General features: G+C 41.1%; 1 protein-coding gene and 1 non-coding gene across 2 annotated transcripts; both read left to right on the top strand.

The window, feature by feature from the left end:
- Positions 1 to 313: 313 nt before the first annotated feature.
- Positions 314 to 428, top strand: LOC138724426 (U5 spliceosomal RNA). Its single transcript, XR_011338053.1, has one exon. It is a non-coding gene; the product is annotated as a U5 spliceosomal RNA (small nuclear RNA).
- A 5,227-nt stretch (positions 429 to 5,655) lies between these two features.
- On the top strand, positions 5,656 to 16,535 carry ANKRD22 (ankyrin repeat domain 22). Its single transcript, XM_069864016.1, has 6 exons — positions 5,656 to 6,186; positions 12,530 to 12,721; positions 13,242 to 13,349; positions 13,627 to 13,704; positions 14,560 to 14,658; positions 15,436 to 16,535. Exons 1-6 carry the CDS (start codon positions 6,166 to 6,168, stop codon positions 15,511 to 15,513), a joined length of 576 nt encoding a protein of 191 aa, XP_069720117.1. The 5' UTR covers positions 5,656 to 6,165; the 3' UTR covers positions 15,514 to 16,535.
- The last annotated feature ends 407 nt before the right edge of the window (positions 16,536 to 16,942 follow it).

A 16,942-nucleotide genomic window follows, 5' to 3' on the forward strand; every position in this document is an offset into this window, starting at 1 on the left:
GAAGCTAGAGGGGAGCCACCCGCTAACCGAACTCGGATCCGCGCCGCCCAGGACCCGCTTCCACCGGGCCGAGCCCCCGCCCCGTCCCCGCCCCCGCTGCTCTGCATACCCAGGGTGCACCGCGCGCGCTTCCCCTGTATCCCGTGTCCAGCCGTCGTCCTGGCTCGGTGCCGCTCGGCTCCCGCGGGCTCGGGACACAGCGGTTCGGGGCTTCGGATAGGGCTGCAGGGGCAGGAGCGGGCGGGTGCGGGGGTCGCTGTGACCTGTGGGGCGAGGGGCCGTCGGCGGGCTCTGCCGGGGAGGAGCGTTACATAAGCTCTGGTTTCTCTTCAAACCGTATAAATCTTTCGCCTTTTACTAAAGATTTCCGTGGAGAGGAATTGGTATGAGTTGTAACTAATTTTTTTAGGCTCCGTTTCCGTGGAGCTGCTTTGTGGTTGGTTAAAAATAGATTAGTACCTTTCTGCTTTCCTTGAAAAGATCTGGTACCTGCTGAGGTACCCTGGGTTGCAACGTGACCGGGAGGTTATTCTCCCTCTCTACTCGGCGTTGGTGAGACTATACCTCGAATGCTGTGTTCAGTTCTGGGCCCCTCACCACAAGAAGGCTCTGGAGTGAGTCCAGAGAAGAGCAGTGAAGATGGTGAAGGGGCTAGAGGACAAGCCTCAAACCTTACGAGGGGCGGCTGAGAGAGCTGGGGTTGTTTAGCCTTGAGAAGAGGAGGCTGAGGGCAGACCTCATTGCTCTCTACAACTACCTGAAAGGAGGTTGTGGAGAGGAGGGTGCTGGCCTCTTCTCCCAAGTAACAAGGGACAGGACAAGAGGGAATGGCCTCAAGCTCTGCCAGGGGAGGTTCAGGCTTGACATCAGGAGAAAATTTTTCACAGAAAGGGTCATTGGGCACTGGCAGAGGCTGCCCTGGGAGGTGGTTGAGTCGCCTTCCCTGGAGGTGTTTAAAAGACGGGTGAATGAGGTGCTCAGGGACATGGTTTAGCAATTGATGGGAATGGTTGGACTCAATGATCCAGTGGGTCCTTTCCAACCTAGTGATTTTATGATTCTCTGAGGAGGGAATTAAATATTGCTTTCTGCAGCCTTGTGAAACTCCTATGTCAGTTAACATCATTTGTCACAGGTCAGATTTCCATGCCGAGCTGAGCAATCTCCCCTCCTGTCTTTCTCAGGGATGTGGTGTCTAGTGAGTGCCTTTAAGGTTATAGATACCGCCTAGTTTCAGAAGGGTTTTTCCCAAAGAAATGAGCACTGCGTATGGGCAAAACTGACCTGTGTACGTCCACTTTTGTTTCTGTATGTGCTGATTCTAGAAGGGCCTGTCAGGTTCATGTAACCAAGCCCTTGGTGAGACCCCCTCAGAAGTGCATCTGGAGAAAAGAGTTAGTCTAGTCTCTGTAGATATTGCATATCCCACTTGTAGTCAGATTACATGAAAACATCATTCAGAAGGGGATTTTATCATATCAAATCTAGAAGGAGAAGGTTCTGCATCCCAATATTAACTGCCCAATCTTGCTAGTCCCCTTAAAAGTTGCTTTCTTCAGTAATTGTGGAGTTTCTAAACTGCCAGTACACTTTCTGTCTGGTATGAATGGTCATCTGTTTCATCTGTTTTAAACACCACGTGTCTCCGCAGCTGTTTCCCATCCAGGTGTCATAGCTGGCATCTGTGAATCTGAAGCCTAGGCTGTTCTTGGGTTAGAAATCTAGTGAGTAGAATCTCCTGAAGTACCATGGTGTAGCAAGACTGCAGGCTTTTTCCCTGAAAAAAAAAGAAGAGGATTTTCATATGCTGTAGTAGCAAATAATGCGTGGTTAAAACTGGTATGCGGAGTCTGCTTTTACAGGAGTTTTTTAACCTATATACAGAAGTCAGGCCATGTTCCTGACTCGATGGTCTTGCTGAGGTGCAAAGTTGTGAAGTGTGCCATTGCATGTTCAAAGGGGAAAGACGGGAAACTCATGTAAGAGTTGGCTCTCGGACTTTCTTTATGTCCTGTAACTCTGTCACACCTGTATTTCGACTGTTCCTTCTGGTGGGAATTCTGAAAATGCCCAGAATGTATCCATCATTTGTCATAACTTGATATTCTTCACTGGTGTATCCATGATATCACGATGATTTCACCCTGTGGGAAGTGCAAGGAGAGCTTATTAACGTGCATTTACAGTTTAAGGATGAGTGATGAAGGTGTCTAGAGGCTGCTTCTCTCCAGGAATGTGAAGCTAGCAAAGAATATGAGAGGAAGATGAATGTGATAACACATCACTGGCTTTTTCTCTAGTGGTCTGTGTTAACGTAACCCATACTTCTGTCTTTTGAAGATGATCAGATATATGCTATAATATAGTCATAGTGGCTGGAGGATGCAAATGGCAGTGAGAATAGTTGAGCTGTGTTTGTGTGATGTAGTTTGTGTATGCTATTTAATGCTGTATCTCTGAAATTGAAATACCAAGACAGACTGGTGCAGCAAACTCTCTGACATGTAGTTGCTAATCATCTGCTCTCTTGTGTAGGCAAAGGTAGTGAATGAAGTAAGTCTATGGTAGTAAACAGAATTTGAGAGTCACCACAGAAATAATTCTGTTTTATGAAGTAGAGTGCAGTCTGTGGAAAAGCCAAGATAGTGATTTCATTACAGCTTGGCAAGTCTGATATCCCTGTTTTATGAGAGATACAGAAGACTCTTCTCTGCTTCTCTGCTGTATACCCAGCTAATGCCTGACTACATTCTTTGTTTTATAGAATTGTCAGCCATGAATAATATGCAGAATTTTACTTAGTTTCATCTCGTGCTGGCATGTGGGGTATATGATACAGTTTCTCATAATGTTGGTAGGAATCAAGTGAAGAGCAAAAGATTGGTAAACCCACCTAAGTAGTGAAAAGAGATAGTAATGCATATATAAAGAGCATAGGAAACACAAAACCTTGAGGGTTCCCAGGACGTGCTGTCTGTACTTAGAGACCCATGCCAGCTGAGACAGGAAGCATTCTGTTTTGAAAATACTGAAGCAAAACTTTGATGCCCAGGTAGTCTGGCATGCAGCTGGACATAGCATGAGGTGTCCAGATGTGTTTTAACACCCAGTGCCTGCTGACCCTCTGTTAGGTATTGCTGAGGTGTATCCTTTGCCTCTAAACACATCAGGGATGCTTGAAGGAGGAGGAATAGAGGGGAATGTGTGTGTTCCTTTCTTGTTTGCAAACTCTGTAAAGTATGGAAGTAGTGTTCATTCAAGGAAATAGTCTCTGTATGCTCCTACTTTTGGTATGGAATCTTATTTATCTTCCTAAGCACTTCTGTGATTCTCTTCAGTTTTCTCCCTGAATTTGCCAAATATTTACATGTTGTTTGACTAGGCACGTATGGGAAAGAAGCTAGCCATTTATCAAATGCTTCAGTCTGCTGAAGCATCACCTAGTCACTGTGCTACTTGGCCAATTTTAAATTAAGAATTACTATTTATGATAACACTTATTGTGAAAATGCATACACGTCGGCAGATTTGTGCAGATGTACAGCCCCACTGACTTTCATAGGACTGTTGTGTTCCACATCCTGCAGTACTGCCTGTGAATTCATTACAGGGAGCAGGATCTTATGCTGCTGGAGCTTAGCCACAGGGTGGGCTGTAACAGAAGTAATACAGTAATGAACATATGAGTGTCAAGGGGCAAAGGGTAGGGCAGGTAAGTCCCACATCTTTCATGTGACGTTAGTGGTTCACTGAGTGTGGCTTGAATTGTCATAAAATACAGGCTCCAGTCTGTGCCATGGAAGGGCTCCTTTGTGTTCAGTGGGGCTGTTGAGTTAATCCTGTCTGAAGCAGAGATGCAAGGGACCCTTGCAATGCAACAAGGACATTGTCCAGATAGCTAACAGTCTTCCAAGAGGAAATGTAAGGGGTGAGGGTTCCTCTTGCCCAGACACTGGCCATTCCAGGACTTCATTTCTTGGGAATACATGTTTCTAGGGACTGTTCTGTACAAACAATTCCAGTAGGCCACAGATTTCTTTCCTGAAAGTAGTGTAACTTGTGCCATTTGCAGCGATATAATCTACAGTGTTTGGAAATTAAAGACACAAATTATCTTCCATGTCTTTTAGTGAATGTTCTGTTCTGAAGTTTTACTGTTATTTAATTTAAAATATGAGTTGCCTTACTCTTTCTCTGGTCAAGGCCCTTCTGACAAACTCCTAGTTCACTTCTGGCTCACAGAAAACTTTTGTAGTGCTGTTAAATTTTTTCAAGAAGTAAGAATCACATTTCCTACACAGACTGAGTAGGTGGCAGTTTGCCTGGGCATTGAATCTCAGCACCTTTTGGAAAAAGAAAGACTTACTCAACAAAAAAAATTAATATTTTCAGGATTTAGATCCTCGTTTATAAGCATGGTAAAAAAACACTACAGCAATATATGGAGCAAAAGTGAGCCGGTTAACTACATAAATTTGCTTGAGTCTCGGACATTATAGTAGTTGGGCCGCTTCTCTGTTCTCCAGCCGAAGGTCTGAATAAAGTAGTCACTTAAGTGATTTTCAGGAGGGCCCGAGACGCTGAGATGTGATCTCTGTTTAAATGGTAATTTACACTGTCTCGGGAGAGGTGTTGCCTGAAGCTGTTGTTGGGCTTTGTGGAGGGGGGGGTTTGGTTGGTATTTTTTTACAGTATTTTCCACGTTACTAAACATTTATGTATTTGTGTTAGGAGGAGATTAAGTAAGCTGTAATATGTAACAACTGAGCAATTTGAGGTTTCTTTCAACAAGTTTTGGTTTATAAATTCCAACAACCTGGCCAGTTGATGTAGGAGGATGTCCATTCCGTAGGATCTGAGGATGAAGAAATACTGGCAAGGAAAACCTTTTTACTGTTGAGGTGTTACTCACTCCTCCGTGTCTTTAGGCCAGCAGAACATTCACCACATGCTGAAATCTGTTGGGAAGATCCTAGTGAGGTTAGTCACAGGCAGGTGTAGTATGTGTTTCTGTTACAAGCCAACTTAGTTTTTTCAGGTAAACAGCCATTGAAGGGTTAGAACTAGTAACAGCAAACTAACACAACAGTCAGTGGTGCTATACTATAACCAGATGAGGATGGGGACAATATAAGTGATTTTGTATGGTACTCCAGCTCATTGGAGAGTAAATATGGAAACTACATGGAAACAAATGTTCTCAAGCCCTCCAGAGGGCTTGGACTTAAGACAGGCAGTTGCATGCGTATGTTTTAAAACTTGTTTAAAAATATGGTTGAAATATTGGAAACATGGATCTAAACTCTAAAGGCAAAAGAGATTTTGGGGTGTCTATAGACAATTGAAATATTCATGTCTTGCTCGGAAAGACTGAGTGCAGTACAGAAATACTATCAACATCTTGTCTTCAGAGCTATGAACGCTCAAAGGGGGTGGTGACATAAACGATAATTCTCTTTTCAAGGAAGCTCTACTGCAATTAATGTATCAAATTAGCAAGTTAAACATGAACCATATTTGTTGTTTATGCTGCACCAAGAAGAGATGACTGAGCAAGAGGTGATGAAAGTGGCTAGCCTATTTAATGTGACTGAAGCTAATTATACTGGGAACTCTCATTGAAAGCGTGGGATCTAGTTGCTTCCCTTTTCCCAGGAGGCATCTGGGGTGTTCTTGCAGAGGGCTTGGGATATGTTTTAGTCAGAAGTAGCTTGAGTGGCAGACTAGCTACCATTCATAGTTACTAGTTTTAAGTTTTAGGTTTCATGCTTCCCTGCCACTCCCCTCGCCTCCCCGCTTCTTTGCTTGTGAAATTTTCTTCTTCTCTCTCTCTCCACCCCTCTTCAACCTGTTTTACTACTTTCCTTTTTAGGCAACTGGAGACTTTCATTGCAAAAATTACAAAAGAAAATGTTTCTCTGTTGTAACTTGTTCTGTCAGTCTCCTGTGAGCTCATGTCCTTACTTTCACCTCCCTGGGTTGGGTTTCTGAAGACAATAGTTTCCTGCTACTGAGTAGAAATGGCTTAAAGGAAATGTAGCTTAGGAAAGAGTGGTACTTTTAAGATAAATATTAACCAGATTCAAACAAGTTCAAGAGCATTTCAAGTGCAGTTAAGTTGATCGACTGGTGAACAACAACAAACTCAAACAGTGAAGAACAGGCATGGGGATACTCTATTCAGAGGTATGTAACCATTTTCTGCACAGTAACCAAAGCTGTTGAAGATATAGATGTTCACTGGGTTTGGTTCGTTTCCTTTGCAGCTTCCCACAAGCAGGCTTATACAGATCTAGAAGTCCTTTTCCTTTGGGATTGCTTTACTTTGGTTATAATGAATTGACAAATGTACTGTTTCTAGTAATAAAGAAAATGCAGTAACCACTGTAATTATTGTGACTTCACAGAGAAAGTAGTTTGTGCAACATTTTTCTTGCTCTATGTTGAAATCAGAATGATTCTGGGTATGGTGCATGGATAATTAAGAATTGCAAACTCTTAGGCTTAAGTTGAATGTAGATAATAAAGCTAATGCCTAAGGAAACCCACCCCTGGTTGTTTTAGGAATGTGATTTTTTTAAAAATTTTTTGGTTTTTAGCTCTTATCTCTATGGGTTTGTTCCTAGACCACGGTCCATTTAGCATACCATGGGATTTTAACATAAATGCTACCTAAACTTATTAATTATTTTATAAACTTTCCACTTGTACACTTGAGAACAAATGAGGATTTCAGTCCTTTTTTGACTATGAATGCAATGGATTTCACTACTCTTTCTGCAGGTAGCATTACATAGCTGCTTCTGTAAAAGGTTATGTTTCTATGCTGAAAGCTACCCTTTCATTTTCTAAAGGTTGTTCAATGAAATCAAATAACTACAGGGAGCTTGAATTGGTGCATTCGTACAGTGATGGGCTGAATAAATCTCACCTTATTCTGAAAGGATTTGTTGCCTTGCTCCGATCTACTACTCTGAGATAGTATTATACAAGAAACCAATGTGATTTAGTTGTCCATATCTTCCATCCTTATTACTTAATATTTTCATATTCATTAGTTTTCTTCCTTTAAAAATTTTGCGATATAGCTTTCTGGTTAAAGTGTGCTTCATTTATACAGGATAGAAACCTACAGAAGTGCAAATGAGAAAGCACAAGGTTTGTTTTCTGAGGAGTCTGAATTGAGCACTAGTGCATTCCTCAGCATCGGAAACATGATGTAGGCTCTTATTTAGTTTGTATCGTGATTTTGGATGAATTTTAGTGCACAGGAAGATACTGTGGAATGGTTCAGAATATCTAGATGTTCTAAAGTGACTCCTTTTTGTCTAAACAACTGCAAAGCATTGATGTGACTTAGGCAATCCCTTGCAATTGTCAAAGGAGGAAGCAATTATAGTCTGAAATTGCTCTCACAGTTGCAAGACCGGCTTTACATTAGCCTCCTCTCTATTAGCTCAATGCTTTGTTCTTAGTGCCATGCCTTTAACCTTAATTTCATGTGCCGTTTATCACTACCTCAGCAAAGCTAAGCAGAGGGAGACACAAGAAGCTCTGAAAACAGACGAATTCAGATTTGTCAATTCATCTGTATCTGAGTAAACTTCCAGATCATTAATCACATGGCCCACAATTGATTAAAAAAAAAAGAAACAATAAAGAAACCCCCACTGGTTTTGTAGGGATATTGCCTTTCTTCCTGACGGCAAAAGGTTTTCTTACTTTTTTTGCACCCCTTATCTGATAATCTGTACTGAGTAATCTCAGCCATGAAAACCATTGCCTGTTCTATGACTACTTCTCACCTTTCCTGAAGCCTCAGATACTAAATAATGAAATCTTCTTCTGAATGGCTCTAGAAGAATTGTTGTAGAAAGACAGAGTCTAATTTAACTATAGAGGTTTTGACTTAAAACTGCATATTTGGCTTTCCTTTGAACAGCTGACTTGGATGAATGCCACCCCATCATTGGCATAGCTAATCCTCCAGTTCCCATTATCTGCCTTTGCTTTCTTCAGTTGGGCAGAGCCATGCACAGTAGTTCCCGTGATTCTGCAGTGGGAAAAAGGCATCACTGAGTCAGGGTAGAAAGAGTTTGGTGTTGCAGTTCTCTGTTTTTCCTCCCTTTCATTGTATGTTTTGTGTGGCATAATGCTGTCAGGTTCTTTGTGTGCATCTTGTCTGAATGCTGGGTACTGCTGCAGAAGTGTGAGAGTAGAGGTGAAGAGCTTCGCTGCCAGACAGTTCAATGAACCTATTGCTTCCTTTTTATTTGAGCTGGAATTCTTAGTCCTACTTTCTCCCTTCAGACTTAAAGCTTGTGATTTTATTGGGTGTAATGTAGATGTGCCTGTGCCAGGTCTGCTCTGCCACATTGCAGAAGTGGGCTGGGGCTGAGTTCTCTGTGAGGGTCAAGTCACTGGGGTTTATAAATAATGTGGTCTAGACTAGAGTAGCCACTCTGTGTCTTGGACTGCCAACACTTCCCTAGGTTGCGAGCTCAGCTCCCACTGATACTTTCTTTGTTTTTTTTTGTTGTGGGAGTGCTGCCCTTTGTTTCTCACACATGCTTAAAAGAGATGCTATAGACACTATGCTCCAGATGCCAGTGTATCTCTAATGAGGGAAGCTGCAGGGTTTTGCTTGACCATCCTGCACTTTTGTGAGACTTATGCACTCACAGTCCTGCTCCTTTCCACAGCTGAGCATGAGTCTGAGAGGTAAACTTTGGATTCTTCTGATACTGCTTCCATTTTGCATGAGAAGCCCAGTTATGCTGAGTGTATATCTTGTAGGTTTATGTATGATGGCTGGATAACAATAATGTAATAACCATAGCATGAATTGGAAGCTGGTTTTTAAGCTACAACATTACTGAGGTGTTCTTCTGTAGAAAATGCTTTACAGACTTTTAGCCTTCGTGCTTTTCTGTAGACGTAAAGGAATTGTGTTTTCTTGGCTTTGAGGTGGAATCTACAGCTTGTACACAACATTATCCTAATTGTATATCACTCACTGCTGCTATTCCAGACAGGTGCTGACTAGCTATGTGTATGTAAGAAACTCTACTAATTTTCTTCTGAGCAAAGTTTAGAGAATTGTATAAAACAGTCTTAAGCACAGTTAGTCCTAATTTAGGTAGAGCTGCCAGAGTGTTAACCCAAAAAAGTGAAAGGTGGAAGAGTGTTTTGTGGCAGAGGCTTTGCAACCACAGAAATCTTGTGCACTTCTCAAGCTCCAGCCTGGAGCCAGTCAGGCTTTGTGTTCATTCTGCTGCTACTGGAAGCCCGTGTCGGAGCTTTACTCTGCAAGTTGCTAGAAACCTCTTTCTAATTTTCATGCTAAGCTTCTTGGCCAGATATATCACTTTTTTACCTTGTTCCTTGAAATTAACTGGCTCTTCTTCTTACCCTTTAATTGTTTTGGAGCATTTACAGCTTTGTCTCTTTTCTTCCTGGCTAAGCTAAGCAAATCCTTCAGGCTCTTCATGTTCTTCAGCTGTGTAGAGGTTTTATGTTCCTGCCATAATCTGATCTCATTTTTGGACCCAGATGACAAGAATTGTATCCACTACCCCTCTTAAGTGCCTTCTGTAATGGCTCTTTTCTCTTTCTGTCAGAAAGGCTGCCTAATAAATCATTTGCCATTGTCTGCTGTTTCTGATGCCTGTCTTACACAGGTGACTGATTGCCACCTAGTAGAAATTTTTCTGTTCTTTATTGTTTCCTAACACATTTTTTTTCTGAAGTACTATTCTTATTTATAAAATAACAATAAGCTTAAATAAAATAGAATAGGTAAAATAATGAACTTACTTTTTTTTTTTGATTACGTTGTTCCCTTACTTAAATATTCTGAGGTCCTGGAGTACATCCAGAGAAGAGCGATGAAGCTGGTGAAGGGGCTGGAGAACAAGTCTTACAATGAGTGGCTGAGGAAACCAGGATTGTTTAGCGTGGAGAAGAGGAGGCTGAGGGGAGACTTGTTGCTCTCTACATCTACCTAAAAGGAGGTTGCAGAGAGGTGGATGTTGGTCTCTTCTCCCAAGTGACAGGGCAATAGGGAATGGCCTCAAGCTGCATCAGGGAGGTTTATATTGGGCATTAAGAAAAATTTCTTCACTGGAACAGGCTGCCCAGGGAAGTGGTTGAGTCACCATCCCCAGAGGTGTTTAAAAGGTGGGTAGATGAAGTGCTTGGGGATGTGATTTAGTAATAGACAGGTATGGTTGGAGTTGATGATCTTAAAGGTCCTTTCCAACCTAGCGATTCTATAATTCTATGTTACTATATTTGCTCCTCTAGTCACAAACTCATTTTTGTCAATTTGAGAGGCATATTACAATTCCGATCTATGGGACTTTTAACTTTTCTTTGACAGAAGGAGGCATTTTCTAGAATGCAAACCAACAGAGCGGGCCTCAAGAAAAACCCATAAAACCAAGAAAAAAATTGTTTTGTGTTTTTGGGTATTTTTTAATATGAATGGAACTTAGTGTGTGAAAGAATAAATTCTACAAAGAACACCTACTGCAGTGTAACAATAAAAATATAGAAAATACTCTAAGTACATCAATTATCCATGTGTAAGCTGTTGAAATGGATTCTCTGTGCCTTGGATGTTTTCTGAGAACAGCTGTTTCTTGGTAAGTAAAACAGCACATGTGACTCTTGTGTGCCAGTCTCTGTGCATGACTTCAATCCCAATTGATGTAGTCTTTTAGGGAGTGGTAAATGCTCAATCGTTATTCATGCATCTAGGACTGGGTTCAACAGTAGTGTAAGGTTTAGAAAAAGATCCCATTGGTCAATGAGAGTATCAGTCAGAAATGCTTTGCCTTAATGGCTTGGCAAGTAAACTTCTTTGAGGCAGTACAGAAAGAAAAGCACCGCAGCATATTATTTGCAAGATGTCATTTCATGAAGTGAACTGCAGACTAGAAAAGAATAAATGTCGGGTAAATGGCTGGGATTTGAGCAGTTGTTCAACCAGACAGCAAGTCTGCATCTTTAAATAAGCAAAGCACTGCTTACAGGTAAGGATAGGAGGGAAATCGGAGGTATAGACAGAATCCACTTGATCTTCCCTTTCCTGACATAAAGATACAGTACGAGACACTGACAGGGCAAGCGTGAGGTTCTAGAGCAAACTGATCAATTACATGGCAACAGTCTGCAGGTCACTTACACCAAGAGAGATTTAAAAGAGGGACTTCTCCTCAAAAACATTTAAAAAGGCCTGGAGGAGTGTAAATAGCAAATGGTGCATGTAGCCTTTTTAGAAGAATGTACAGGGATGATGCAAATTTTCAATGTTGCATGTATTCTTTATAGATTTTTGTCTGATATAATAAAAACAAAGCAAGAAGTGGTGCAAGGTCTGGTAAGTATGTATATACTTTCTTTAGAAAGGAAAATAATTTCTCCTGCAGTTCAGACTAAATGGCAATGGTGCTTGAGGTAAACTGGTATTGTAGATCAGTTTGTCTGAAGTAAAAATGTAAATAAGATTAATCTTGTTAATGTGAGAAAAAATAAAAGAGAAAAGCTAACTGCAGAGTTCAGAGCCAAATCTTATTCATGTAGTGTATATAGGGTGCGATAAAAGGATAAAAGGAAGGGAAAATTGCAGATAATATTTAAATAAAATGCCTATCTTTGAAAATGGCGAATAAAACTTCAGTATTTAACACAGAAGAAACTTATTCTGTTTTCCCCTGGAGAACTTCAAATGCTACCCACCTGCCAGACTTCTCACTCTTCTTTTCTGCCTGTATTAGGCCTTTAGAAACTCATAGTGCATTCTTAGCCTCTCCTTAGTCTGAGTTCTCGCTGCTGGACAGGGGAGGAATTGTAGGTTGGGTCAAGGATGCATAGAAATACTGAGCAAAAACTTTTAAAAAAAACCTGTTCTCAAAAGCCAAACAGGATCTGAGCTGCAGGCATACATGTTTTAGGTTAGAAGTTTAACTTGAAGTCCTAGAAAAGAGACATTGTGAAAGTTTTAGGTTTTAGTGGAGTCTGGTGTGGGGTTTTTTTTTTGTGTTTTGTTTTGTTCAGGGTTTTTTGGGTTGTTGTGGTTTTTTTTTTCCCCAGCTCAGCTTTCACACGTAAAGTGAGTCAGAAGTGGTACCTCTTGTTCAGCAGTGCTCATACAAATGGAAAGCCTGCTGTAAACCTAGAGAGGTGTGGGCTTGCTGCTCAGTACAGGGACCAATTCCTGTGAGATCAGATGCTGTTTCTTTAATGGATGTGAATGGATGGGATTTATTTCTTGGATTAGAAACATATCGTCCAAATGAAACAGAGTTCATTCTACTGTGCAAGGGCTGTGACTTCTCGGGCTCAGAGATGCTGTGTGGCAGCTGCAGGAGTATTTCTTACCACCATCTTCTGCAAGCCACCTAGAACTACAACCTCTGTTACAAGTGCTTGGCTGTGTCTTAGATTGCACAAATATTAAGTCAGAATAGGAAGAATGGATGTCTTAGTGAAACACGTGCTGATGAATTTTATCTTCTTTCTTCAGCCCATTTGTCAGGCAGCTTATAACAACGATTTCAATCAAGTTCAGCGTCTTTTAGAACGCAACAGTAACTACCTGAACGTCCAGGACTGCATTGGTGGAAACACCCCCTTAATTTGTGCATGTAAACAGGGAAACAACAGGATAGTTAGCTATCTTCTAAAAAGAAATGCTGATGTCAACCTCAGGAATAAGGTAAGTGGACACCAAATCCTCCTTTGCCGTGTCTGTTCTTTCAGATTCTTGGAGAGTGTATGTATGTGTGTGTGTGGACACCGGTTGTACTACCAAACCCAAGGTTTGTTCCCAACCGAGGCATAAGTATAACCCTCAAATTATAATTTCATAAACCTTCATGTTTCTATTTGTCTCCTCATTTATCTTCCTAACTTGCCATTGCACACAAGGTAGTATCACCAACCTGAGTTTCTCTCTGTTCTCATGTTCCTAGTTTATGTTATTACTGCATGCTACCTCCAGTTCCTAGTGAGTTTTGCCCTCTTTCCCTCTACAGCCATGTCCATTGCAGACATCCATATGGATGTGGATCCAAAGGATTCCATATGTCTGTTTCTGCTTGAAGATCAGAGAAGTATTTCTAATTGATAAGCTGAAAGGAAGTTTGTGAATTATAAAATGTTCTACTATTTTCAATATTAAACAAATACTATCAGATCACTGAATCTAGTACTAATCAGAGTTATTTTGTGTTTAGAAAGACCGCACGTGTCTGCATTATGCTGTGAGAAAACGGTTTACCTTCCTTGACTATGTGCTCATCATAATCCTCATGCCAGTTATGCTCATTGGATACCTTCTCATGGTGAGTCTGGATGAAAGTAAGAAAACCCCTGTACCTGTCTCTTTCCTCTTATCATCCTTCTCATGGCAGATTTTCAGGCCAGGAACCTGTATTGGATATGGACTGCTGTGAATATAACTAGTAAAGGAACAGAATGGTGTCACTGTATTAGTCTAGTACCTGCTGAAGCCAGGCACTTGTTATTTTTTAAAAAATACCCCAAGTATTTAGACAAAATCTACTTAGTACTAAGATGTGAACTGTCTTACTGTGTTACTCTTTCCCTTGCACCAAACAGGTCTCAAAGACTAAACAGAATGAAAACCTGATCAAGATGTTGCTTAGGGCTGGAGTGGATGTGAATGCCACAGACTTTGTAAGTGGGTTTATATAAATGCAAATTTGGTTTGTATGCATGGGGTATTACTAAAAACAGACTTCTGAATTGTCTAGCAGTATAGTCCTGCTTTCGGAGCAGGATCAGGGTCTGAACTGACTGTGACATAGCAGGAGTATTCAGTGTTTCCCCTTGACACTTAGGCAGTAGTTTTGTAACGTACAGAGAAATAGTTTTCTGCTGATCAACTAATTCTGCCTTTCTGACCAACACCCTTTTAATACAACATAGGCAAGCTGGGTTGAGATACATATTAAATACCTGCTCCTATAAGGGTTCTGATGATATAAGGGTCTGAGCTTACCACTGATTTATGAATTCTTGGACTGGAACAGATTTTTTGGCAAATGTCATGCCACAGTGATAGACCCTGTGTCTTCTCTTGATCTTCAGAGTGGGCTCATCTGCCATTTGTAGAGTTCTGTATCCACTGTCCTCCTTGGGTGTGGTAAAGAGCTCCTCTCCTCTAAGGCAGAAAAGGACAATCCTCACTTTTAGCAGCAGCAAACTGAAAAACACTGAAGTGTGAGCAAAGAGTATTGCTTAAGACATAGTTATTGAGATCAAGATCACAGCATCTTCTGAAAATGCTAAAGGATTACTGGCTTCCTGATAAAGGCAACAGACCTTTCTGAAGCACCTGCATCCTGGGAAAGGAATGACTTTTTTGTTCCTATTACTTTTACAAGAATGTGTTTGTTTTACTGTGTAGTGTATAGTGACAGGAAATGATATGTCTTTTGCATCCATCTGTTAGGGGAAACTGATAAGGCTACAGGTAGTCTGCTGAAGAGGTCATAGAACTAAAATTCATCCACTTCTTTTTCCCTTCAGTCTGGTAGCACAGCACTTCACTATGCTTGTGAAATGAGAAACCAGGCAGTCATTCCTCTACTGCTTGAAGCTCATGCAGATGCTTCTGTAAAGAATCAGGTAAGAAAGTGGAGCGGATGACTGTATTTCTTTATCACGATGGCAAAGTGGTATTTTGTAGGCCTTAGCTAGTGTACAGCAGTTTAAGAAAATGAGTGTACAGCTTCCTGGCAGCAGGCTTGATTGCTGAGTAGTACAAAGCAACGTTGGCTCTGTTGCCTTTGCTGACAAGAGCAACTTTAAAATCCAAATCACCGCTAGATTTCTACTAGTAAACACTGCCTGCGTGCATGTCCAAATGATTGGCACATGTCTTAGCTATTTTTATGGTACCTTTTTCCTAACTCAGAGCTGCTCTACAGTTTTTTCTAAGATACAGGCTGCAGGGGAGTGGTAAGAGACTTCCTGGTTGATTTTTGTGCCGCTGGACTCCAGTCTTCTGAGAGGGGTTAAGTCAGGCTGCTTCTGCCATCAGAAAAGCTCAAAAGTTGTCCAAATATATATTGACCTGTGAGTATCTGCATTGCTGAGTTGAGGTGAGCAATGGATTGCGCATGTTACTCTTGAAATCAGCTCTTAGCATAGCGCTGCACTGACTTTGGACATAAGATCCAGGAAACAGTGGAATGGTTGTCACTACTGGAAGGGAGGACTCTGCCCCAGCTTCAGTGAAAGTAGTAGTATACCCAGCGCATTTTGAAAACCTTGCTTTAGAGCAAGGATATGACAGTGACACTTATGCTGGAAAGCACTGCATCTGGGTGGCAAATTCAGGAAAGCTCTTTGTACCTGACTCAGATCTACTATATTGCAATATATTTCATCTGTTTCTTTCAGGCTGGGGAGACTCCCCTAGATATAGCAAGAAGATTGCAGTTCCACAACATTGAAAACATGTTGATGAAAAATTCCTAGTTGTGGAGGACTCTTGAGCATGCAGAAAATGACCTCATCTGGCAATCCATCTTGCACAGCAGCAGGAATCCTACAGAGTAGAGGGCTATTACTTGATAGAGACTTGGTCCAAATCCACCCGTTCCCTGCTGCAGACATCAACTATTTTGTAAGATATAAAAAGCCTCCAAAGCCACTTGGGCTGAAAGGGATTGATTTTATTTTACAAAGCCATGAATGATTACAATAGTGTTCAAAATATTGCCCTTTCCACCTCTCCAATTTTATTACTTGAATTGTGCAGACTGTGGATTTTGAAAGCTAGCTATAATATTTCTGCATGCCTAAACATTGCACGTGGTAGTTGGCAGCCAATACAAAAATAAAATATCCTTTAGAGTGTGTGTTACTTGTTCTGTAGGGGATACACTTGACAGCTAAACAATATGCCTTAGCAACTAATACAAAGCCTGCACCTTCCTCTTTGAATTTCTCTTCCTACGATGCAAGTGACAGGGAAAATAGGAAGTGCTAAGCCAAGAGATCTCCTTCCATCCCTGCCACAAGTTCCACACACATTTATTCTCCCTATAGGGCCACAAGGGAAGGATTTTTTTTTTTCTTTTCTTCTTTTCTCAATATCAGAAACAGCAAAAAGAGATTGAATGAGTTGTGGAGACCATGAAAAAAGCCAATTCCTAGGTCACTTCAATGCACTAAGACATAATAATGAAAATATGTTTGCAGAAGAGAAAAAAGTCTTTTGACTGCCTTTCCAATATTAACAGTATGGTAAAGAAAAATAATAATCAATAAAGGAAGTGTTGTTGATGGAAAAAAGATGTATCATTCCAAGGGAACTGGACAGGGTAGCACACTTTGCAGAGTGGTGCATGCAGTCCAGAATGTAGATACCATCATCATCATAAATAATAATTTATGAACTTTCTTTTGCATAGATAAAGGCAGAAGAAAACCTACAGTGGTAACCAATGTATTAATGTGGCCTGGTGCTTTGTGATTTAATAACGCAGCAGTAACAGGGGATCTCCTTTCAAACACTGCTTTATCTTGCTTTCTTGGTCTAATGGATTTTTTTTTTGTTAATTTTTGCCATTTCCTCTAAGCTGTCATAAGTTCAGAAGATAGATGCCATGATCAGCACTGCAATTGGCTGCTAGAATGGTTGCATGAACGAGTTAGTGTATTTTTCCTGTGTTGCAAAACACAGATGTATTTTTCAGTGTAATTATTCTATTAGATGCTGACCACAGCTGCAAAGGGTCTTGGTTGGGCAATAAAAGCTTGAGGCCCCACCCAGAAACACCCAGGGAAGCAAAGATAACCTGTCTGATCTTGTGATAATAAACACTTTGGGTGTAACCTGGGGACAGATGCTCTTACCTATCAGATCATCTTACAAGTGAGTAGACCTGAGTCTTTTGCATGG

This window comes from Phaenicophaeus curvirostris, chromosome 9, assembly GCF_032191515.1.
Source record: "Phaenicophaeus curvirostris isolate KB17595 chromosome 9, BPBGC_Pcur_1.0, whole genome shotgun sequence".
Lineage (NCBI taxonomy): Eukaryota > Metazoa > Chordata > Aves > Cuculiformes > Cuculidae > Phaenicophaeus > Phaenicophaeus curvirostris.